The following is a 26,609-nucleotide window of genomic DNA, read 5'->3' on the forward strand; positions in this document are numbered from 1 at the left end:
GCCATTTAAGATAATATCTTGGTGAAAATAGGCTTGTGTATATCTTTGTTAAAATTATTCTTGATTTCCATATTGTTACTGTTAAAAAATGGTACATGTATGGGATAAAAAGCCTTTCTTCAAATATAGCTGAAGATTATTTGGTTTTGTAATTGCCTTTTAGTTGGCAGAATATTTTTTGGATTGGGGTAAGAGTACAGCATCCTTGACCGAGTGTGGCAGCTCACGCCTGTAATCCCGGCACTTAGGGAGGCCGAGGCGGGTGGTTCACTTGAGGCCCAGAGTTTGAGACTAGCTTGGCCAACATGATGACACCCCATCTTTACTTAAACAAACAAACAAAAATTAACCAGGTGTGGTGGCACACACCTGTAATCCCAGCTACTTGGGAGGCTGAGGCATGAGAATCGCTCAAACCTGGAGATTGCAGTGAGCTGAGGTGGTGCTGCTGCACTCCAGCCTGGGTGATAAGAGTGGAAAAAAAAAAAAAAGTACAGCATCCTCATGAAGGCCCAAAAATTTGAAAATAGAGGTTTCCAAGTACAAGTAGTAATCAAATTAAAAATGAATTTTTATTTTAATCTTTTCCTAAGTTAAATTTGAATTCTTACTGGCTTGCTTATCCTCAGTTAAGATCAAAACCTATAAAGTAATTGGGAATTTTAACAAAATGTTTATTTCTCCTCAGTAAGTCTAACCCATCCTACCTACCACTGGATTCTGTAATTCTTTTTTGTATATAAATCTTTACAAATTGGGAATCTTTGGTAATAGAATCTGGATTTGCCTCATGTTCAGAACCTATAGAATGTTAGAGCTTGATATTCCATGTAGTTCTATTTATTATAGTAGCCATTCTTTAAAAATTAGTGTTATTTAAAGAAGGTTCAGAAAATGTTTTAAGTGCAGTAACAGAAGTATGAAAGAGTTCAATTAACAAGACATTTATTGAGCACCTGTTTTGTTCTAGGGTTTGGGGGGCAGTCCCCGCCCCCAACAGGTTTAAAAGATGGTAGGAAGAAACACATATACAGGCATAGTAAAAGGTAAAGTATGTTTAAACCATGAGTCTCAAACTTGTTCCATTGTCAGAACACTTAGAAGTCATGGTACTATTTGCACAACATCCTGAAATATGTTTTTAATTATATCATGATTTTTTTGCTAGGACATCTAAAAGATTTAAAACAAATAATGGGAGGGAACCCTTAATCGAAGAAATTCTATGTAGTATCTTAGTTTTTTCCCCCTACAAATTGGGAAAACATAATCGCTTTCAGATTTTAGGTGATAAATCTTGGTTCAGCTCATGAATGACCATGTTCCAAGGAGCATGCTTTGAGGATGTATACTACTGTGATGAGCTATATTATAGTGTGCAGAGGACGGATAACTATTGGGCGTGGGTAGCTGGGATTAAAAATATTTTATTAGATTTTATTCAAGAGATTATAGTTTTTGAGCTAGGTTTTGAAGAGTGGGTAGAATAATGATAGGTGAAGACGTGTAGTTCATTGAACAATTATTTGAACTATTATGTGCTAGATAATATGTAAAGCCCTGTAGATACAATGACAAACATGACCTTGTCCCTTCAAGGTGATAGGTAAACAGAAACACATAATTAAAAGTTAGGTGTTTGGAGGCATAATTAAAAGTTAAAGTATGGAGGCAGGAGAGTACAGAGTAGTCTAGGGGAACAGTTTATACCCAGTGGTTAGAGTATAGGATGATGAGGATATGTAGTGGCAGCTAAGTCTAGAAAGATAGTCTGGGGCCAATTATAAAGTACCGTGAATGCTTGCTAGGGAATTTAGAATCTAGACAGTGTAGATCCATCACAGGTTGTGACTAAGGGAGTAATGTGAAGATTTTACTAGTAGTATTTTGAGGTTTGAAGGCAGAAGTGAAAGGACAATGAGGGAAGAAAACCAATTAAAAGATTATTGAGTTAATTCCATCAAGAGATAATAAACAGTAAGAAGAGAAAGGTGGATGGGGATACAAAAGAGGTAAATTCAACAGGTATCAGTGGTAAATGGCAAACTGTTGAATGTGGAGTATGAAGGAGCAGATTATGTCCAAGATGAATAGGGGCATTTGAGCCCAGCTGGTGGTGATGCTTAGGGAACCTGAGAGGAGGCATTCATTTGAAGATATCCAGCTGAGAATTATAAGAGTGCATGTGGAGTCCAGCATAGTGACAAGGGCTAGAGATGTTTAATTAGAGGGTAACTTGCTGAAGGATGATAAAGAAATAGAGTAAATGAAATTGCCCAGGACAGAGTCTAGTAAAAATACAAGGGAGCCAATGGCAGAACTTTGTGTGAGGGTTGAATGTCTTCAAACTGAAAAGAAAAAAGATTAGGGTTATGATTAAAATATGTATAATGTATATTAAAAGCTGAAATGCTTAATTTAGAAAAGGTAGTTAAGCTGAAAAGAATTTATTCTGGAATAAGTAAAAAGGTATTATTTGAAATATGCTGAACTTACAGACTATTATTTAAAAAGATTGTTCTTCCATTTGAAAATATTAATTTGAGAATGATTTAGAATTAAGACAATAAAAATGTCCTAACAGATTCTAATGTATTTTGCCTTATAGTTTGTTTCTCCTTGTATTTGTGCCCTTGTATTTATTTTTATTTCCCAGAAGAATACTAGAGCAGGGAAGAAAAATCATATTTTGGAGAGAAAATGTCATCCCTTTCATAGTTTTATTTTAGCTTTCAGATCATCTTTAGGCTAACTCTAAGATGAGAGTTGCCCAGAACAAATAATAGCCATTTTCATTTTCCAGGAACTTGTATAATAATATGAATCTTAAAATTCATGTTAAGTTACCAGAAGTTTTTTTTTTTTATTGGGAAAGGCTAATAAGCCCCAGTGGTAGTATCTGTCACCAAACCCTTTGTTATATCATCTTCCACCTGAGACCTATGAATGTTCCAGAAATAAGCATGCGTTACAATCACAATATTAAGTATGTACACTTTGAAAAAAGATTCAGGAAAACCAAGAAAATGTTAATAGTTGTTATTGTTAACTAGAAAGATCCTAGGTAGTTTTCATTTTCTTCTTTTAACTTTTCTATATGTCCTAGATTTTCTACAATAAGCATATTACTTTTATATTGAAAATGTATTTTATTGAAAGGAAGTTAATATTTACAATTCTGAATAAACCATATAAGTTAAAAATTGAACACAGCATACCCTCCCTTAAGGGATGGACACAGTGTTCAAAAGCATAAAAGAAGGTAGTGTGTGATTAATGTGGTAAGACAAGTTCAGTTCATTATTTTTGGCATGTATTTACAGTGTTTATTATTTGATAGGCACTATAGGGAGATTCAAAGATGGATATAGAAAGACACAAGTGGATAAACTAAGTTGGTGTAGAGGTTATTCAGGCAATAAGAATGCCATATCTAAAAGTGCAAAGGCAAAAAGAGCTAGTGTGTGTAGCTAGGGAATGGCCAGTAGTTTAGTTTGGCTAGAGTGTAATTATATATAGAAAAGTAGTGACAGGTGTGACGGTGAGGGCCAGATTATGTAGCCAGATCACAGAGGGCCTAATATGCTGTGCTAATATTAGGGAGTTGTATGAAGGATTTTAAGCTAGGGAATTACAAGGGATGCGTAGATGAAATGAATTAGAGAAGGAGAAAACTAGACTCAATTTGATCTTTTCCCATCCTTTAATTTTCACCTTTGCTTATTCTTGACTTCCAAGTTAAAAGAATTGCATTTGACTATGTTTCTTTTAGGTCTGGTGATTATATATATATAAATGTATCAGGAAAAATTAGTTTTATATATAGCAGAAATCCTAGAGCAATGCTAGATACAAGAGAAATTTTGCCAAATTGAGATAATATGCTAGATTTACATCTCTAAATAATTTGTTAGACTTAGTTTTGTTTCTTTGAATAATTTCAATCTTCTCTCTGTTCTCAGGGAAAAAAATATGTTAAATACAGAATTTTATCATTTAAGTTAGTCTATCTACCAAGTTGTTTTTAGCAACTTTGCCAATAACCAAAAAAAGAATTATGGCAAATATAATTAATAAATTATAAACATATTGACAATATCAATATGCTTAATTTGACAGCTTAGTTTTTATAGACACAAATTTATATTTGTAACAGTTTAATACTTATAAGAACATAATCCTTAAAAAATACAACATTGCTAGTAGAAAGTATTTAAAAACTATTAAATATGATAGTATTTCAAGGTATTCCACAGACTACTGACAAGTATGAGAACCATTTATATTCTTAAGTTTATCTAAATCCTTGGTACAATTCTAGTACACTAGTGATTTCTACTACTTATTAATTCAGGCTAGGGAATTTGACTGATAGTAATATTTAAGTCAAAGGCTCTTAATCATATCCAAGACTTATTTTAAAAGTTTCATGAGAAGAGTATATAAATTATAGGATAACTGAAATCTCTTAATTTTTTATTAACAATTTAAACCCTTTTTTATCTCATATATACACATGTATTTTTTACTTACACACAAAAAAATTAAATGCAAAGTTTGAATTTGCTATATAGCGCTTAATCATCAGGCTTGGTTGCTTATGAACAAAAGCTGTAAGGATTGAGAGAAAGGAGTCTTTTCTCCTGAGAGACAGACTGGAGAGAAAAGGATCATAAAAGATTTCAAGGAGTAGGGAGCATTTAGATACCTGTGGTGGTAGGATTGACAATATTTGCAATATAGATTATTAAAATATTATGTGTATACATATTATGGAAATCTAAAGAAAATAGTTGAATTGTAACTAATATATGTAGACTTGTTAGCAATCCAGTGATTAGTGTTTATATTCGTAATAGTTTATTAATTTAAAATGTGTACATCTAGGGGCAATAATAGAACAGTACAAGAGAAAATCTCCCTCTTTCACCAGTCTCCAGGTCTCCTACTGTTAAGAGGCCAATCCTACTGTTAATAGTTTCTTTTATCCAATTGAGTGTCCAGTAGCCATCTCAAACTTTAACATGTCCAAAACAGAACTTTTTTTTTGTTTATTTTTACTAAGTTTAGTCTTAGAGATTTGACCATCCACCAAGTTGCTCTAGCCAAAAAAATAGCATTTTTCATTGATTCTTCCTACTTCTAAAGTATATTTTAAATCTTGCCTATTTCTTTCTACTGTTACCACTTAAGTTAAGTGTTCTTGACTGTCCTTTACAAAACGTATAGTATGTAAGTTATAGTTTGAACTTATTTATTATGTATTGTGTTTCCTTACTTTTTGTGTATCTTCTTTGCTATCCATGTAAGCTCAGAGCAGACAGGAATGTTGCCTGTGTTGTTGCCAAACCTACCCCACTACCTTTAAGTGCTTAGTTAATATTGAATGAAGGAATGAGTGAATGGATGGATGGATCGGCCTGAAATTTGTTTTGGTGAAGAAGTGAGGTTGAAATCCAGCTTTATTTTTTTCTCAAATACCCAGCCAGTTGTCGCAACATCAGCTTTCTCCATTATTTTTAATTACCATGTTTATGATATGTTATTGGTGTATTTGGATCTATTTTTCTTTATCGTATGTCTCTGGTGTATTTGGATCTAACTTTCTCTGGTGTGCTGTTGATCTAACTATTCATCTTCTGATATTAAACTTTATTACTGTGACTTTAGAATTTATTTTAATATATTTGGTAGAGTGAGTCCTCTGTCAAAAAAAACCCATTTTTTTATGTATTTATTTTTCCATTAGATATGTGGCTTTTAAATAAGTATAGCAGAAGCAACATTTGCATCACCCATGTTTTGTTCACTTCACATAAGAAATATGCAAGAAAACAATAGAAATCACTAGTTTGTGGGGAATAAGAATGGTATTCTTCTCATTCATGAAGTGAAAGATGAAAAGTTGATAGCATTACTTATTTTCTGTGGACATTGTAATAGCCACTTGCCACATCTTCTCATTTTAATTATGTCCTTAGCTCTTGCCAAGTCCCTATATCTCTTTGTTAAGACCCGTTATTTCAGGTAGGCAGGCGCTAAGACTTGCTCTAGCTTTCCTGCCTTTCTTCCTTGTGCCATTGTCTGAATCTGAAAGTGTCCTAAATTTACAATCAGCTACTTTAAAGCCTCATCAATGCTTAGGAGATAAATAGAAGAGTTGGCCAGGGGCAGGAAGCCAAGGTATTTACCTGCGTACTTTGCAGACTCATTACATTTTTAGCATCTTCTAGGGAACATTAGCATATTGAGACAGTATGAGAGTTAGTGACCTAGAGATCTTCTGTTCTGCCTGCATTGAGAACTCCTGAGAAGTAGGAATAGCTGTAGCAGTAGTAGTATGTTCAGCAGAGCAGCCCTAACTTACTAAAAATGCTTATCAAACTTGTCAAGGTTGATAAGGCACTTTTCAAATACTGTTTCCCTGTAAATAAAAACTTTGCATTTGCCTTTGTGCCTTTCCTAAATTCAGAAAAACAGAAGAGATATATTCTACGCAAAACGATTTTTTAAAAATTAGTTACATGGCTCGGGCATGGTAGCTCATGCCTATAATCCCAGCACTTTGGGAGGCCGAGGTGGGCAGATCACCTGAGGTCGGGAGTTTGAGACCAGCCTGGCCAATGTGGTGAGAGACCCTGTGAAATCCCGACTCTGCTAAACATACAAAAATTAGCCAGGCATAGTGGCATATGCTTGTAATCTTAGCTACTTGGGAGACTGAGGCACAAGAATTGCTTGAACCCAGAAGGCAAAGGTTGCAGTGAGCTGAGATTGTGCCATTGCACTCCAGCCTGGGTGACAGAGTAAGACGTTGTCTCAAAAACAACAACAACATCAACAACAACAACAAAACCGAGTTACATGGTCTTCGGTTGTTCTTTGGAGCATTATGTCATTTACCTGTTGCTGTTGCAGAAATGAATAATGGCTTTGGAAGGTTTTGTTTGTATTCCTCTCCTCTGGAGAGGAATAAATATATTTATTTTTATATATGTATTTATTTATTTTTGTTGTTTAATGGCTTTACTTACCACTAAGGGCTCCTAAATCAGTATCTTGAACCCCCCGCCTTTAGTTTTAGTTTCATATTTTTGTCCATAGAACTTTTCCAGTTGGTTGTGCAATTGTTATCTCAAAATGTTAAAAACTGAGTATGTTTCTAACGCAAATCTCCTTCCCAGCTTTCCTGTTTTTTCTTTTTGACTTTTCACATTTTTGTCAGTGGTGTTATCATTGTTTCAGCCTGAATATATCAGTCATCTTTGATGTTTATACTTTTAATTCCGTATGTACAAATTGTTAGCGTGTTCTTTGCTAAATCCCTGTTGCTCAGTAAATATTTTGATGAATATATTTGAATAATATGAATGAATATTTTTGTCTTTATTTAGTATTCTCTCTCCACTCTTTCCTATCTATCTAAAACTGTTCTTTCTGCAAAGTCCAATTCAAGTTCTTAACAAAAGAGTGACCAGATGGTATAGAAAGGTTGACTAAAATAAGAACTGAAAAATATCCTTTGCATTTCCTAACTGGTAGATCTTTGGGAAGAGGGATTTCAGTGGAGTAGCTCCAAGCAGATGCCACATTATAGATTGAGATGTGAATGAAAGATGAATTGGGTCAGCAGTTTAGATGTTCCTCAGGGAAACTTGGACTTGTTTATATGCTAAAGCAGCTAACAGATAGAGAAAGAGAGTCTGAAGACTCAGAAGATTATTAATGAAATACAAATTCTGAAGACCTGTGTAGTGATTCATTTTTCATCAGAGGATTGGAGGCACGTTTTTCACTGAAACATAAAGTAAGGATGGGCCTGGATTTAGATAATTTTGGTTTTTGAGAAGCAGGAAGTTAATGGAGCTCTTACTTAAAAACTGCCATTTTCTCTGAAATAAGCTGTGGGCAAAGTCACCTGTGAGGTGATGGAATGAAGCTTTTGAATAGTGATAACATTTGGGCCGGCGTGGTGGCTCACGCCTCTAATCCCAGCAATTTGGGAGGCCAAGGCGGGTGGACCAACTGAGGTCAGGAGTTCGAGACCAGCCTGACCAACATGGAGAAACCCCATCTCTATTGAAAATACTGAAAATTAGCCGGGCATGGTGGCATATGCCTGTAATCCCAGCTACTCAGGAGGCTGAGGCAGGAGAATTGCTTGAACCAGGGAGGCGGAGGTTGCAGTGAGCCGAGTTGGCGCCATTGCACTCCAGCCTGGGCAACAATAGCAAAACTCCCATCTCAAAAAAAAAAAAAAAAAAAAATGAATAATGATAGCATTTGAAGTTGCTGTTATGGAGAATGAAAGAGGGAGTTGACCACCTTCAAAGAAGTCATATTAGGTACAGTTGAGCCCAGCTGAGGTTATAGTTAGACAACAGACTATAAGGGGATTATTTTTTCCTACCCTGCTCAGTAGGAGAAGTATAGGAGTGAAGGGGCTTTTGGCTGAGATGTAAGAGAGAGGCTACATGCCTGAGACAGAAATATAATTGGTCCAGGGAGATAAGAGAAGAGGTTAGTCATGTATTATGGGTTTCAACTGGTTATCTATATGAATAGCTAAAAGAAGTTGAATTATGTTATGGCAAATGAGAGTCAGACAAGGGACTGGAGGTCTGAAGGAAGACGAAAAAGAAATTCAGGGGGAATAAGGTAATGACTGGGAAAATAGAAGGTAAAAATCAAGTACAAAGTAAGTTTAATGGTCTTTGATAAATGCTTTTTTGTGGATATGAAGACTTCTTCTTTTCCTGAAAACCTTTTTGTGTATGAGGTAGCTTATAGCTGCAGATAAGAGCAGTGGTCTCCAGACTTTCATGATCTGGCTTCTCAAGCAGCAAACATTTTGAATATGTACCTTCAGTTATGCATATTTATTTATAAGTCATATATGGATACTTTACTATTATGTTTTATATATTATAAAACATAAGCTAAACTAGATACTTAAAATGAGAGAGTAAATAAGCATATTTAAAAATTTTTTTAACATTATTGATGGTATAAAAAGTTTTTGGTGAGGGCATTGTGATACTTAGTTTTGAGAATGTTGGTTTCATACTTGGCTGTAGAGCTATTTGAAAGGCTTGTTTTAAGTTAGGTTTGTTTTGATACTTAGTTTTAATGGCTGTTGTAGCACAGAGCTTGTAAAGATACATAAATGTAGACAGAAGCTTAGATGGATGATGCTTATCTATCAAATATGCAAATTTTTTTGTCGAAATTCCCTAGTAAAATTTTCTGTCTTTACTAATTTAATTAGTTGCTCTTGAAAACTATTCCTAAGGTGTGCTGTGCTGTTAATCTCCATTTGCCCCTGTAAATGCATTTTCTGCCCTTGTGCACTGTGCTCTGTGCCCCAGAAGGCTGATTTATAAGGATCAAACTGGTATGCCTTGACCTCTGACTTCTGATTGGGTTCAGCCAATAGGAGGGACTGACAGGAGGACAGAGAGGACAGACATATTTATTCCTACAGCTTCCTTTTTGCTGGGTTGCAAGTTGTCAGTAACTGTGCTCCATCGTTATGGCCTTCTCCTACAGTCACCGGTCTCTGGGTTCCAGTAACTATTCACTCTCCTCCCCCTATTGGGCTTAGAGTGGTAAAATAGTTCTCTGCTGTGGCTAGCCCTGGAGTGCTTCACTATCCCTTCCTATTTTCTCTCAACCTTGCCTGCACATTTGTAAATAGTCCCTTCATTAAATAAACATCACATCTTTTTACATATTATCTATTTCTTTCCAGGACCCTTAGGGCTAAAGTTGCATTTTAATATATTTAAATGGATAGGTGAACTAAGTGATTGAAACTCTTCATTTAGTTTTTTTTTTTTTTTTAAACGGAGTCTCACTCTGTCACCGAGGCTATAGTGCAGTGGTGAGATCTCGGCTCACTGCAGCCTCCATCTCCCAGGTTCCAGCAAGTCTCCTGCCTCAGCCTCCCGAGTAGCTGGGACTACAGACGCATGCCACCATGCCCAGCTAATTTTTTATTATTAGTAGAGATGGGGTTTCACCATGTTGGCCGGGCTGATCTCAAACTCCTGACCTCATTTGATCCACCCGCCTTGGCCTCCCAAAGTGCTGGGATTACAGGCGTGAGCCACGGCACCCGGCTTCATTTAGAATATTTTTAAGCAGATTAGATAACCCTGAGTTTTAAGTGTGCTGATAGAATTTTTATAGGTGACACATGTACATTGTTTTTGATAGCAAAAGAAAATCACATAATGCAAAAGTGTTCAAACATCTATTTTTAGTAGGGGAGTAGGTGTCGGTTTGTATATTAACTATAAGTAAAGCTTAATATCAATTCACTGTCTTGTTAAGACTTATTGTAATAATTTTAAACAGAATCAAGCCTCTGAATTCTGAAATTTGGAATGTATTAACACAGAAAAGACTTCACATGCTTTGTGTTAAAAAAAAAAAAAGGGGGAGGAAAGAAAGTAAATGTAAAACTCAATAAGTAACCATAATTATTGGTTAGTGTTTGCTTATGGATGGCAGTATATTATTATTTTCAAACTATTGTCAGATTTCATGAAATGATTTCCCTAATAGACAGAAAAAAAGCTTGAATTTTTGCAATGGGAGAGCTATTTTAGTGTATTTATTTGGCCATTGATTATTTGACAATCCTATTTGAAAGGTAAGATTTATTTTTTTATCTTATTTTATTCACTGATTAATGGAACTCAAGTAGATAGTAACATGTTTAATCAGGATTCTTTTACTATGGACAATATAGATGACTGGAATTTTTAAACCTTAATTATGTGTATGAATTTAAAATGGAAAATAAATAACTTGGCTTGTGTTCTTCCAAATACTTTCTATGCACATATAGATATACAGGGCACAATTTGAGGGCATGATGACAGTCATTAACAAAACAAAGTTCCTATCCTCTTGGAGCTTTCATTTTGTTAGATAATTACCAAATAAATAGTAATTATATAATGCAATGTAGTGATAAGTGACATGAAAAAGAAACTAGTGTAAGAATAGAGAGTGATAGGGTATCGTTTATTAAATAACTTAGTTAGGGAAGGTCTTTCAGATGTTGTGGCATCTGAACAGAGACTTGAATGAAGTGATAGAGTGTAGCCATATGAGTATCTGGAGGAAGAGTGTCTTAAAGGAGAGAGATCAAGTGCAAAGATGCATGGAAGCAGATGTGTTGGTATGACTGAGAATAAAATGGAGAGTTTTGTGGCTGGAATACAAAGAGCTAAGGTCAGAATGGCAGAAAATTAGGCCTGGAGAGGTAGGTGAAGGCCGTATCATGCTAGGTCTTGGAGGTCATAAGAACTTTAGATTATTCTAACTGGAAGACTTTGGAGGAGACAAAGCAAGGTAATGGCATCTGATTTGCATTCTTTTTTTTTTTTTTTTTGAGACAGAGTCTTTCTCTGTCGCCCAGGCTGGAATGCAATGGCGCGATCTTGGCTCACTGCAACCTCCGCCTCCTAGGTTCAAATGATTCTCCTGCCTCAGCCTCCCGAGTAGCTTGGACTACAGGCGCACATGCCATCAGGCCCAGCTAATTTTTGTATTTTTAGTAGAGATGGTGTTTTACCATATTGGCCAAGCTGGTCTGGAACTCCTGACCTCAGGTGATCCACCGGCCTTGGCCTCCCAATGTGCTGGGATTACAGGCGTGAGCCATCGCACGCGGCCCTGGTTTGCTTTTTAAAGGGATTACCTGGGTTGCTATATGAATAGACTCTAGAAATATCAGAGCAGAAGCCAGGAGGCCTGTCACAAAGCAACTGCAGTAGTCTAGATGAGAGTTTGAACTCATGCGTGTATAGACACACTACTAGATGCATGTACAGATATACTACTAGGTGTATGTGTACATATCATATGAAAACTAATACACATATGGCATCTAGTAGTGTGTCTGTACATGCATGATATATATATATACACACAAAAAAAAACACACGTGCACATATATAATTCTTTTTGGGTTAAAAAATATATTTTGTTCAGAAACTTCTTTTTTACATTTAGCAGTGTAATATGGACATCTTTAACAGTGAATACATATACATATACTTGATTCCTTTTAATGGATGGATGCTATTCCATGTTGTAGTGTTCAGTACATTATTTAATCTGTCTCATATTGAAAAACATTTATGTTTCCAGTGTTTTTAAAAAATAACAGGCAATATTCTGAGTGTTCTTGGTCGTAGTTGTTGCATTGCATCTGTAGGATAAATTCCGAGAAGCATGATGGGTCTAAGGATATGTTCATGTTAAACTTTAATGATTATTACTAAATTGACTGCTAGAAAGACTGCCAGTTTACACTTCTACTAATGTTGTTTAAGAATTTTTCCTTCCTTACATCCTTTCCAATACTGAGTACTATCAGTCTTTTTTATCTTTACATGTTGGTGAGAGAGAAACAGCACCATGGTTGGTTGGATTTTCTTTTAATTATGAGTAATAAATATCAAAGCTCATAAATTTTAATTTGTGATGAGTAATAAAGGATATTACTTTCTCTTTGGTGTTCTGAGAAAATACTGATTTAGAAAGTTTATAACTTTATCTTATCTACTTATAAAACTGAAATTAAAAAGTAAAATACAGTTTCTGACCTTATATAACAATGTAGCCATGTAACTTGCCATTTTTCTCAATTTTCCTTATCCCCAGTGTTCTGTGTACTTACTGAATTTTTATCCTCAATGCTCTACATACCTGCTGTGACCTCTGAGATGTCATTATTTTTCAATGCAATATTGTCCATTAATGTTCTCTTTCATCAGTATTAAAGAAGTAGTTAAAATTACATAGCTAATTAATTCACCTACTAAAAATATTATACTAAAATAAATTCAAGTATACCCATTCAGTATCTGTTGTTGCCAGTTAGCTATCTTCCCTGGGTCCACAATTCCTTACTCCCGGCCCAATTAGCTATCATACAGATGTATGCCATTGTATACTGAAGGATCACAGCCTAAAATGGTATGCTAGATTAGCCCAAATTCTTCAGTATTTTTGGAAAACCAATTTAACGTTCATACCCTAATTAAAGCTGAATTAGTTATAGTGTTATCTCCTTATAACAGAGAAAACACATAATGGTGCTACAGTTTGGTAGAATCCTACACTCATACTGTTCATGGGACCTAGATGGCACTGAGGGTAAGGTTGTTACAAAGTTATTCTAATTTAGTGTAATAAATCACTCTGGACATAGTCCAAGGAGGACAGGACTTCAATTATTATATTTTATGTCATAAAGATTTATGTTTGGCTGGGTGGGGTGGCTCATGCCTGTAATCCCAGCACTTTGGGAGGCCAAGGTGGGCTGATTGCTTGAGCCCAGGCATTCAAGACCAGCCTGGGCAACATGGTGAAATCCTGTCTCTACAAAATTACAAAAGTTAGCCAGGCATGGTGGCACATGCCTGTGGTCCCAGCTACTGAGGAGGCTGAGGTGGGAGGATCACCTGAGCACAGGGAGGTTGAAGCTGCAGGATCATGCCACTGCACCCCAGCCTGGGTGACAGAGTCTCTGTCTCCAAAAAAAAAAAAAAAAAGATATACATTTTAATGAACCTTTAGCCTATTTTATGTTAAAGCCTGTAGGAAAGCAGGGAAATATAACTATAGGGTCAACTTTTAATTTATATAAATTTTCTTTCTTTTTTTTTTTTTTTGAGGTAGGATCTCTGTCACCCAGGCTGGAGTGGAGTGGTACGATCTCAGCTCATTGCAGCCTCAACCTCCCAAGCATCAGTCCTCCCACCTTAGCCTCCCAAGTATTAATATATTAATAATTGGGTCTACAGGCGCTCACCACCATGCCTGACTAATTTTTGTGTGTGTGGTTTTTTTTTTTTTTTTTTTTTTAAATGAGACAGAGTTTCTCTCTTGTTGCCCAGGCTGGAGTGCAATGACGTGATCTCGGCTCACCACAACCTCTGCCTCCTCCTGGTTCAAGTGATTCTCCTGCCTTAGCCTGCTGAGTAGCTGGAATTACAGGCATGTGCCACCACGCCCAGCTAATTTTGTATTTTTAGTAGAGCCAGGGCTTCTCCATGTTGGTCAGGCTGGTCTCAAACTCCCGACCTCAGATGATCCGCCTGCCTCGGCCTCCCAAATTGCTGAGATTGCAGGCATGAGCCACCGCACCTGGCTGTTTATAATTTTTTCAAAGTGTTTATGTATCATTTTACATTTTCTTTTTCCAAATGTTTCTGTATTATTGTACATTTTCTCATACCAATAATAGATAGTATGAAATATGTTGCAAACAATAAACTTTGTTTTCTATTAAAGAGATAGTGCTTTAGTCAATATTTTAAATGCTTCGGTCTCAGATTTTTTTTTTTTTTTAATGTAGGGAAGAGACTATCACTCTGACTGATTTTATGACATAAGGAGTATGAGAAATTGTGTAGGGAGGATAAAAATTTAGAACAAAGCTAAGTAAGGTTTAAATACTTTTATGTGTTTAGCAAAAGGGATTCTTAAGTTGCTGGCTAAGGGGGTTTATTGCTTATCCAGAAGATTTGACCTTGTGAATTGACTTATTCTTCTCCAAGGCACTTGAGAGAAAAGACAACGATAGCAGTTACTTCTAGAGGCTATTATGGATTGGAGGATGAGAAGGGAACTGCATGTACCTCAACAAGGCGTCGGTCAACACCGCGAAGTTTGGCAGGCTTGACAAGTGGAGTTTTTGAATCTATAATGGTTCAAGTTTTGAGACAGGAAGAACAGCTGAGAGCAAAAGAAGAAAAAAGGTAAACGTTAAAAAAAAAATTTCATAATTTCAGCTGCATAATTTTTATGTGCCCATATCAGATTTCTGGGCCCATTTTAGTAGTGTTCCAAAATGCATTGTTACAAAAGTATGAATTCATAATGAAATATCACAATAAAATTTGTTTAAAATTTTAAAATTTAAAACCACTTATCTTGAAGCTATACAAAAATAATTTCTACAGAATATTTCAGACTGCTTTCTAGATTTCTAGTAGTATTCATTCTCAAGTGAATTATAAGTTTTAAATTAGAGGAATTTTCTATAGGTTTGTAGTTTTAGAACAGAATCACAGACCTTTAAAATCAGGAGAAACTCCAGAGATTATGTAGTTCAAGCATGACATAAATTCGCCTCTGCCCGTTCCTCCATTGGAATTAATATCCTGGATAACTGTGCTTACTCTGGGCTGATCAGGAAAAAGTGTGCTCAATTAGTGGTAGCTTCTAGGGTCTGGGAGCATAAGAGTGATGGCATTTATATAACTTTTTAATTTATAAAAAGAGAACAGGGCCCAGAGAGGTAAGTGACACTGATGTTTCTATACTGACAAACAAAAAAAAAACTAGTTATTTTTATAGTACTAAATCAAATTGCTAACTATGTTAGGAGTGATTACTAATGTTATAAGGACTTGTTAATGCTGGTTAGAAGCAATTTATAATATTTTGTTGCTCTTCTTGTAATAATAAATGTAACTTGCTTTGAAATTTGTAGGATTAAAACTAAGCCTTGAGACTTTCTACCATCATACTTTTTCCAGCAGTAATTAATTTGGAAACCTGCTGTAAAGTATTTTTTTTTTCCCTTGTGCAGAGCTTCACAGAACTACTCCTACTATAGGAAAGGAGGGCTTATGGAAAGGGGTAAAGATTAACTTGACAGTAGTGTACAGTAGATTGGAATGGGGAGAATTGAAGAAAAGGAAGGCTTGTACGAAGAAGGCTGTAGTAGTCTACATCTCCACTACTGGTCACCACCTCCAATACTGGTCACCAGAAACTGGAAGAAATCAGATTGTCCTGAGAACAATTAATAGGACTTAGTATCTTCTTTGATATAGGGAGAACAAAGGAAGAGACAAAGATAAGTCAAAAAGTAGTTGTAATAATAGTAGTGATATAAACAATAAGATAAAAAAAGAATGGCTAACGTTTATTGAGCATGAGTATTTGCCAGGTTTAGCTCTAAGCACCTTCCTTGTATTCAGCATTTATCCTGAGGCACAGAGTGATTAAGTAACTTGCCCAAGGTCATACAGTTTTTGAGTAGTGAACTCAAGATTGGAACCCAATCAGTCTGGCTCTAGAGCTTGTGCTTCTAAGCAGTATACCATTTTTTGATTTGTAAAATGGTAAAACTAGCAAAGAAAATAGAAGAGCTTGAAAATGTGAGTCCAGGTAGGGGAAAAAGCAGTGAATTCATTTTGAATAAATTGTTTAATATGATAATGAAAACATTTACATATCCAAGCAGGAATGGGTAGTAGGAAACTATGAATATGAATCAATCTATGTGTGCCCTGACATCAAATAAACATGGGAGAATAAGCCATGGGAGGAAAACCCTCTGTTAAATATCATAGTAACTATGATAATTTAATGGAGTTATATGAATTAAGCTATCTCTTTTAGTGTTAACGTTTTAAATTATAAAATATTTAAAGCATAGAACAAAGAATAAATAAAATTAAAGCCTGTGCTGTGGAGAAGTAGGAAGGCTTTTACGCTGTTGGTGGGAATGTAAATTAGTTCAGCCATTGTGGAAGACAGTATGATGATTCCTCAAAGATCTAGAACCATTTGACCCAGCAATTCCATTACTGGGTATATAACCCAAAGGAATATAAATCATTCTGTTATAAAGGTACGTGCACGCCTATGTTCATTGCAGCACTATTCACAATAGCAAAGACATGGAATCAACCCAAATGCTCAGCAATGATAGACTAGATAAAGAAAATGTGGTACATACAGACCATGGAATACTATGCAGCCATAAAAAGGAATTAGATCATGTCATTTGCAGGGACATGGATGAAGCTGGAAGCCATTATCCTCAGCAAACTAACATAGGAACAGAAAACTAAACACCACATGTTCTCACTTATAAGTGGGAGCTCAACAGTGAGAACACATGGACACAGGGAGGGGAACAACACACACTGGGGCCTGTAAGTGGGGTGGGGGGTGGGAGAGCATCAGGATAAATAGCTAATGCATGCTGAACTTAATACCTAGGTGATGGGTTGATAGGTGCAGCAAACCACCATGGCACATGTTTACCTGTGTAACAAACCTGCACGTCCTGCACTTGTATCCTTGACCTTAAAATAATAATAATAATTTTTAAAAAGCCTATGTGCCCACAACCCAACAATTTTTTTTTTTAAGAATTAGCCATAAATGCCATCTAGTTTCCTTGTACTTCTGTTACAGAAGATACCCCATCTTAACTTTTTTGTTTCTCATTCCCATGCATTTTATTATTGAACTGTAAGAATTTTTTTTTTTTTTTTTGAGACGGAGTTTTGCTGTTGTTGCCCAGGCTAGAGTGCAGTGGCACAATCTTGGCTCACCACAACCTCTGCCTCCCAGGTTCAAGCGATTCTCCTGCCTCAGCCTCCTGAGTACCTGGGATTACAGGCAAGCACCACCACACCCGGCTAATTCTGTATTTTTAGTAGAGGTGGGGTTTCTCCATGTTGGTCAGGCTGGTCTTGAACTCCCAACCTCAGGTGATCTGCCCACCTGGGCCTCCCACAGTTTTGGGATTACAGGTGTGAGCCACCGCGCCCAGCCAAGACTTCTTTATGTATTCTGGATATAAGCCCTTTGTCAGATATATGTGTTCACAAGTGTTTTCTCAGTCCATGGCCTTCATTTTCAGTGTTTTTGGAGAAGGTTTTTGTCTTGGAAGTTCGAATCATCCATTTTTTAATGTTTTTGTGGACCTACCTAAGGAATCTTAGCATACCCAAGGTTATGGAAATTTTTGTTCTAGAATTTTTTAAGTTTTGGTTTTTCTGGTTATGTTTATTCTTTTGAAGTTAATTTTTGTGTGTGGTATGAAGTAAGGAAAAACTTTGCTTTTTTTCATATGGATAGCCAGTTCCTTCAGTATCATTTGTTGAACAAAAACTATTCTTTCACCACTGAATTACCTTTGCATCTTTGTTGAAAAGCAATTGAACGTATTATTTGTGAGTCTTTCTGAACTGTGTTCTGTTTCATTTAGCTATAGCTGTATCTTTATGTTAGCACTATATTGATTTGATTACTATAACTTTACAGTATGTCTTGAAATTAAATAGCATGTCTTCCAACTTTATGGGGTTTTTTTTTTCAAATTCGTTTCTCTATACTAGGACCTTCACTTTTTGTGTAATTTTGAAATCATATTGTTAATTTCTACAGAAAAAGCCTGGGAAGGTTGATTGATATTACATGGAAGTTATCAATTTCTGGATAATTGTTTTGTTTTCTTTTTTTCTTAGCTATATTTTGTAGTTTTCAGTGTGCACATTTTTTACATATTTGGTTACCTTTTTCCCTACATATTTCATGGTTTTTATGCAACTGTAAGTCATTTTAAAATTTAATTTACAATTATTTATTGCTAATATATGTAGAAATACAAACTTTAGTACAGTAACCTTTTGTCTTCTCTGAGTTTTGTCAGGTTTTGCTTCATGTAATTTGAAACTATGCTATTAGATGCATAGATACTTATGTCTTTTATGTTTTTTGATGTATTGACTTCTTTCTTATTATGTCCCTTTTTATCCCTGGTAATATTTCTTACATTCTTTAATATTCCATTTTATCTCCAGTGTTGGCCTATTATAATGCTCTGCCTCGTTGTTTTATTTTTTTCAAAGTAGTTTCTGTAGGATTTACAGGATGTGCTTTAATTTATCATGGTTAGTTTCAAATAATGCTGTACCACTTGACAGTATGCCTCTGTATACCATTTTTCATTCTTTGTGCTATTGTCATATGCCTTCCTTCTACATGTGTTTTAAACCCCCAATACACTGTTATTGTATGTGCTTTAAATAGTTGTGTTTTGAAGAAATCAAAGAATGAAAAGAAGTATTTTATATTTAATCCATACATTTACCCTACCCAACATTCTGCCTTCCTTTATGTTGATCCATGATACCATCTGATATCATTTTTCTACTGTCTGAAGAGCTCTTTTAGCATTTCTTGTAATATAGGTCTGCCAACAATGAAATCTGAGTTTTTTCTTGTCTGAAAAAATTTTTATTTTTCCTTACATCTTGAAGGATGGAGAGGGTGTGTGTGTGTGTGTGTGTGTGTGTGTGTGTGTGTGTAATGCATATACATATATGACTCTGTATTGACAGGTTTTTTCCTATCAGCTCTTTAAGTATGACATGTTTTACTATGCATAGTTTTTTAAAAGAAGCCTGCTAACTTCCTTATCTTTATTCCTATGTGAGTGGTCTGTCTTATTTCTCTAACTGCCTTTAAGATTTTCTCTTTATAATTAGCTTTCAGCAATTTGTTATGTGCATTTGGTGTGAGCTTATGTGTGTATGTTTGTGTTTATCTTGCTTGAGGTTCATTTCGCTTCTTTGATCCATAGACTTTCAGTCTTCTCTGTGCTCTTTTCCAGGTTGCTCATATTTTCTTCTGCAGTGTCTAATCCAGTGAACTGTTTACTGAATATAATTTTTTTATCTCTAAAAGTTACATTTAGTTCTGTTTTTTATATATCTTCATTTCTCTTATTATCTTCATGTTTTAATTTCTAATCTCTAACTTCATCGTCTTTGTAATTTCTAAGTCTTTGTGTTGTTTTTCTCCTGGTTATATTTTTATGCTTCTTGGCATGTCCAATAATTTTTATTGGAAATTAGACATTGTGAACATTGCTTTGTTGAGTCTGGAGTTTTATTTACTTCCTTTGAAGAGGATTAGGCTTTGTTCTGGCAAGCAGTTAAGTTTCTTGTAGAACAGTTTGAAAAGTCCAGGTTTTAAGCTGTTTTAGGGTGTGTCTGAAATAGCCTTCACTCCAGTTCAGCCCTACAACAGCATAATGCCTCTCAGGCCTCTGCTAAATGCCCATAAGTGGTGACTGAGGACTTTCTGCTTCAGCTGGTCAGAACTCAGTTACCTCCCCAGTTTGTGTGGCTGTCCGAATTGCTACCTTATAATATTCTGGTCAGATTTAACTTTGTGGAGTTTAGGAAGTCACAGCCAGGACAGTCGGCTCTCCCTGTCAGCAGGTTCCACATGCACTGATTCAACCAACTGCTTATTTCCCAAATATTTCCCATATTTGGGGAAAAAAATAAAAATAACAATACCACAATTTTAAAAATTCAAAATTTAAAATACAATATAGATTTCTGTTCTGTATAATAACTTCCTTCTTTTTGGAATTATCTCACAACTTCCAGGTGCTTCATCCTCCCCAGATGCCAATCTCTATCCCCTCAACTCCACTCCGCTGGACTCCCTGTTCCCGACTTTCTGTTCTCATAGTCTAAAAACTGCCTTCAGTCAGAAAGCTGGATGTCTTAGTTTATTTTCTGTTGCTTATAACAGGATACTGGAAACTGGGTAATTTATGAAGAGAAAGAATTTATTTTTTATAGTTATAGAGGATGTGAAGTCCAAGGTCAGGCAGTACATCTGGTAGTCATCTTGCTGGTGGCAACTCTCTGCAGAGTCCCGAAACTGCACAAGGCATCACATGGTGAGGGGGCTGAGTGTGCTAGCTCAAGTCTCACTTCTTCTTATAAAGCCATCAGCCCCATTCCCATGATACCTCATTAATCCACTCATTTGGGCAGAACCCTCATGACCCAATAACCTCTTGAAGGCCCCACCTCTCAATACTGCCACATTGTGGATTAAATTTCAACACGAGTTTTGGAGGGGACAACTATTCAAGCCAACTGTCCTAGCACTGGGCAGTTGTAGGGATCATCTCATTTGTTTCACTTCTCTTGGTGATCACAGTCCTGCACTGTTTGTCCAGTGTCTGAAAATGTATGTTTTATATATTGTGTTCAGTTTGTAGCTGCTTACAGTAGGAGGGTAAGTTTGGTTCAATTACTTCATCATGACCACAAAAAGTGGTCATTTCCATGCATTTTTAATGTTTTAATTACATAGGTATATATTTGTAGATAATATATAACATTGTTTTGCATGTCTTTAACCTTCATATAATTGGCAACTTTAAAAATATATATATATATACACACACACATATACATAGATACATACATACATACATACATACATAAAATTTCAGTAGGTTTTTGGGGAACAGATGGTGTTTGGTTATATGAATAAGTTCTTTAGTGGTGATTTCTGAGATTCTGTTGCACCCATCACCCGAGCAGTGTACACTTTACCCAAAGTATAGTCTTTTATCCCTTACAACTTTCTGTTTCCATTTATTTACATATCTGAGCTTTATTCATGTTGAACTGTTCTAGTTTATTTCAAGCCTTATATAATAACTATATAATAGTATTACATCATGTGACTGTATTTCAGTGTATCCATTTTCCAGAAGAGATGGACATTTTGAAGTATTTCTGTTGTTTCATTATTATAGAATGCTATAGTAAACATTCTTGTGTCTCCCTTGAGGATGGACACAGAGATGGATAGATTAAATTAGATAGATAGATAGATAGATTAATTGATGATAAATAGATTGGATGGATGGATAGATAGATAGATAGATAGATAGATAGATAGATAGTCCAGGTCTCTCCTTTACGTTTCAGACCTAACTGCCTGCTTAATATCTTCTCTGGATGTCGTATCTATCAGTGTTGGTATCAGTGTCTCTCCTCTGCCAGGAAACATGTGGCACATTCAAATTAGGATATTTCAAAGAGGGTTTATTTTCAAAGGGGTTACAATGTAGCAGAATCTTAAGAAATGAGGCTGTAACCAGGGCAAGCAGAGAGAGTAACTGGTACCCAGGAAACAGTTACAGAGAAGAGACTGTTTTGAGAAGATACTTCTATTGAAGGACAAAGCCCAAGGCAACCTCATGAGGAGGGAGCCAGGGAAATAAATGCTTCATCCCACTTTCTTTTATCTTTCTGGTTACCTCCCAGGTCTCTCCATTGATGAACCCAAGGGAAGACTGAGAATGAGGTTGCCTATTGATACAGATAAACCTTACAGTGAAGGATGGAGAATGGATCTAGAGGCAAACAATCTAATCTGTCAATCTAATACCCTGTCAAGAGTTAGTCAGAGACTAGCTGAGAGTATAGATTTCATAAATTTAGATAGGGAAGGGACTTTGAAATCATAGGAAGGTCATGTTAGAAGACAGAGGAAGGTATTTTGTTATTTTTGTTATTGTTGTTGTTTTCATTAAAACCTTTGGCATAAGAAGTGGGGAAAACAGTTTTCACTTTGTTAAGTAGGTTAAAACACCTGTTATGTCAGAAGTTTGAGATCAAGATAGCAGTATCCTGAAAATTTAGTATATATTTTAATATGGTAATACTTTATCTGGTATCTGATGGACATCTGATAATTTACAGCTGATCATCTGGGCAGACACAAACTCAAAAGTAGATTATTTTTAAATTTTTACTCTCTCTCTCTCTATATATATATGTGTGTGTGTGTGTGTGTATGTGTGTGAAGTTTTTTTAAACCAACCCTGGTCTACAGAAATTTTTTGCAATCTTTAAATGTTAACAATTTGGTTTCTAATTTGTTACCTATTCCATTTAAAGGAAGGAAGCTCCCCACTCTATATTTTGATTGTTATACAGTAGGCTGATTACCTTCCTTGTGCAGTATATGCTATCAAAATAATGGCTTCTTACATTGCCAGATTAAAAATCCTGACATTCCTCTATTGCTGTCTTTATTAGTTTGGACAGCATTGGACACCAGTATAAAGGAGATGGCGAGTGATGGCCTGTTGAACAGAGAGGAATAAATACTGAGAAAGGCTTGGTAGTCTGGCCATCTTCAAGAAAATGCTGGTAGGACAACAGGCAGTCTTAGGGGAACTGGTGTAGAGAGACCGTGTTGATTTAGGAGACAGCAGCCCTCTAAGTGAAAGTCTGAGAAAATTCAGTGAAAGAGCTGATTAATTTATTGCTGAAATAGTCTTTAAGCTAATCACAACCACCACCACATTCTGTTTATAATGATGACCTAAAGCCATTAAGGAATGATTGAATAATATGTTGTATACCTTGTTTATTAAACAGGAAAGTAGATAACACATTTAAGATACTTCTTTTTTTTTTTTTTTTTTTTTTTGAGATGGAGTCTTGCTTTGTTGCCCAGGCTGTAGTGCAATGGTGCAGTCTTGGCTCACTGCAACCTCCACTTCCCGGATTCAAGTGATTCTCCTGAGTAGCTAGGGCTACAGGTGCTGCCACTATGCCCAGCTAATTTTTGTATTTTTAATAGAGATGGGATTTCACCATGTTGCCCAGGCTGGTGTCAAACTCCTGACCTCAGGTGATCCACCCTCCTCGGCCTCCCAAAGTGCTGGAATTATAGGTGTGAGCCACCATACCGGCCATTTTAGATACTTAAAAAATAAAATAAAATCAATGAAAATTGGCAATTGGTTCTCCTCAAGTAAATTTCTATTAATCTGGAATATGACATTATTAGGTAGCAGTTTTGATAACTAAAGTCTACTTTAGTTGTCTTAAACATACTAGATCTGTTCACTGTTCCTTTTTTGCAAAACTATTTGGATTTTCAGAAATAGTGAATTTTTTTTTGTTTGTGGGTTTTTTTTGAGACAGGTTCTCACTCTGTCTCCCAGGCTGGGGTGATGTGATCACGACTCACTGCAGACTCCACCTCCTAGGCTCAAGTTATCCTCCCACCTCAGCCTCCCAAGTAGCTGGGATTACAGGCATGACCACCACACTTGGCAAATTTTTACATTTTTTGTAAAGACGAGGTCTCACTATATTTCCCAGACTGGTCTCGAACTCCTGGGCTCAAGCCATCCTCCCGCCTTGGCCTTCCAAAGTGTTGGAATTACAGGCATGAGCCACCATGCCCAGCCAGTGTGTATTTTGTTAGTACTCTTTATTTCATGTACTTTTACAAACTTACTGGTATTTTACTGATTTGGAAATCACTGGAATTGAAACAGATTTTTAAACTCCAGTGATTATTTTTGTAAAATAAATACTATGACTTTATAATTAAGTGATTTATTTTCATATTCTCTATAACACAAAGTAGCAGTGACTTAATTAAAAATATATTCATCATTTGTGGCCACCCAGCATTTTTAAATAGCTTTCTTATATTTTGGTAATTTCCTTTTTTTTTTTTTTCGTGTCCTATACTTCATTCAATAATTATTAACAAAAAAATACCCAACATTTATTGAGTACTTATTATGTGCCAGGCTTGGCGGCATGAACTTAAAGTGCACTATATTATTTATTCTTTACCTTGTGGCATTTTTTTTTCTTTTTTATTATTATTATTATTATTATTATTATTATACTTTAGGCTCTATGGTACATGTGCGCAACGTGCAGGTAAGTTACGTATGTATGCCATGCTGGTGCGCTGCACCCACCAACTCATCATCTAGCATTAGGTATATCTCCCAATGCTATCCCTCCCCCCTCCCCCCACCCCACAACAGTCCCCGAAGTGTGATGTTCCCCTTCCTGTGTCCATGTGTTCTCATTGTTCAATTCCCACCTATGAGTGAGAATATGCAGTGTTTGGTTTTTTGTTCTTGCGATAGTTTACTGAGAATGATGATTTCCAATTTCATCCATGTCCCTACAAAGGACATGAAGTCATCATTTTTTATGGCTGCATAGTATTCCATGGTGTATATGTGCCACATTTTCTTAATCCAGTCTATCGTTGTTGGACATTTGGGTTGGTTCCAAGTCTTTGCTATTGTGAATAATGCTGCAATAAACATACGTGTGCATGTGTCTTTATAGCAGCATGATTTATAGTCCTTTGGGTATATACCCAGTAATGGGATGGCTGGGTCAAATGGAATTTCTAGTTCTAGATCTCTGAGGAATCGCCACACTGACTTCCACAAGGGTTGAACTAGTTTACAGTCCCACCAACAGTGTAAAAGTGTTCCTATTTCTCCACATCCTCTCCAGCACCTGTTGTTTCCTGACTTTTTAATGATTGCCATTCTAAATGGTGTGAGATGGTATCTCATTGTGGTTTTGATTTGCATTTCTCTGATGGCCAGTGATGATGAGCATTTTTTCATGTGTTTTTTGGCTGCATAAATGTCTTCTTTTGAGAAGTGTCTGTTCATGTCCTTCGCCCACTTTTTGATGGGGTTGTTTGATTTTTTCTTGTAAATTTGTTTGAGTTCATTGTAGATTCTGGATATTAGCCCTTTGTCAGATGAGTAGGTTGCGAAAATTTTCTCCCATTTTGTAGGTTGCCTGTTCACTCTGATGGTAGTTTCCTTTGCTGTGCAAAAGCTCTTTAGTTTAATTAGATCCCATTTGTCAATTTTGGCTTTTGTTGCCATTGCTTTTGGTGTTTTTGACATGAAGTCCTTGCCCATGCCTGTGTCCTGAATGGTAATGCCTAGGTTTTCTTCTAGGGTTTTTATGGTTTTAGGTCTAACATTTAAGTCTTTAATCCATCTTGAATTGATTTTTGTATAAGGTGTAAGGAAGGGATCCAGTTTCAGCTTTCTGCATATGGCTAGCCAGTTTTCCCAGCACCATTTATTAAATAGGGAATCCTTTCCCCATTTCTTGTTTTTGTCAAGTTTGTCAAAGATCAGATAGTTGTAGATATGTGGCATTATTTCTGAGGGCTCTGTTCTGTTCCATTGATCTACATCTCTGTTTTGGTACCAGTACCATGCTGTTTTGGTTACTGTAGCCTTGTAGTATAGTTTGAAGTCAGGTAGTGTGATGCCTCCAGCTTTGTTCTTTTGGCTTAGGATTGACTTGGCGATGCGGGCTCTTTTTTGGTTCCATATGAACTTGAAAGTAGTTTTTTCCAATTCTGTGAAGAAAGTCATTGGTAACTTGATGGGGATGGCATTGAATCTGTAAATTACCTTGGGAAGGATGGCCATTTTCATGATATTGATTCTTCCTACCCATGAGCATGGAATGTTCTTCCATTTGTTTGTATCCTCTTTTATTTCCTTGAGCAGTGGTTTGTAGTTCTCCTTGAAGAGGCCCTTGACATCCCTTGTAAGTTGGATTCCTAGGTATTTTATTCTCTTTGAAGCAATTGTGAATGGGAGTTCACTCATGATTTGGCTCTCTGTTTGTCTGTTATTGATGTATAAGAATGCTTGTGATTTTTGTACATTGATTTTGTATCCTGAGACTTTGCTGAAGTTGCTTATCAGCTGAAGGAGATTTTGGGCTGAGACAATGGGGTTTTCTAGATATACTATCATGTCATCTGCAAACAGGGACAATTTGACTTCCTCTTTTCCTAATTGAATACCCTTGATTTCCTTCTCTTGCCTAATTGCCCTGGCCAGAACTTCCAACACTATGTTGAATAGAAGTGGTGAGAGAGGGCATCCCTGTCTTGTGCCAGTTTTCAAAGGGAATGCTTCCAATTATTTTGAGATACGTCCCATCAATACCTAATTTATTGAGAGTTTTTAGCATGAAGGGTTGTTGAATTTTTTCAAAGGTCTTTTCTGCATCTATTGAGATAATCATGTGGTTTTTGTCTTTGGTTCTGTTTATATGCTGGATTACATTTATTGATTTGCATATATTGAACCAGCCTTGCATCCCAGGGATGAAGCCCCCTTGATCATGGTGGAT

At 36.1% G+C, this 26,609-nt stretch overlaps 1 protein-coding gene across 7 annotated transcripts in view; it reads left to right on the top strand.

The window, feature by feature from the left end:
- The window catches only part of BRD10 (bromodomain containing 10), a 143,213-nt gene that overhangs the window by 5,303 nt on the left and 111,301 nt on the right, over positions 1–26,609 (top strand). For 6 of the 7 annotated variants that reach the window (XR_008509648.2, XR_008509650.2, XR_010136435.1 and 3 more), the window contains exon 2: positions 14,583–14,783. The exons of the other annotated variant lie outside the window; for it this stretch is intronic. Coding sequence is in view for 3 of the 6 variants with exons in the window: in XM_054519960.2 (XP_054375935.1) it covers positions 14,583–14,783 (201 nt within the window). In the remaining 3 variants the exon portion in view is untranslated. The remainder of the gene's footprint in view (positions 1–14,582; positions 14,784–26,609) is intronic. 7 annotated transcript variants of the gene reach the window in all.

This window comes from Pongo abelii, chromosome 13 (genome assembly GCF_028885655.2).
Source record: "Pongo abelii isolate AG06213 chromosome 13, NHGRI_mPonAbe1-v2.0_pri, whole genome shotgun sequence".
Classification (NCBI taxonomy): domain Eukaryota; kingdom Metazoa; phylum Chordata; class Mammalia; order Primates; family Hominidae; genus Pongo; species Pongo abelii.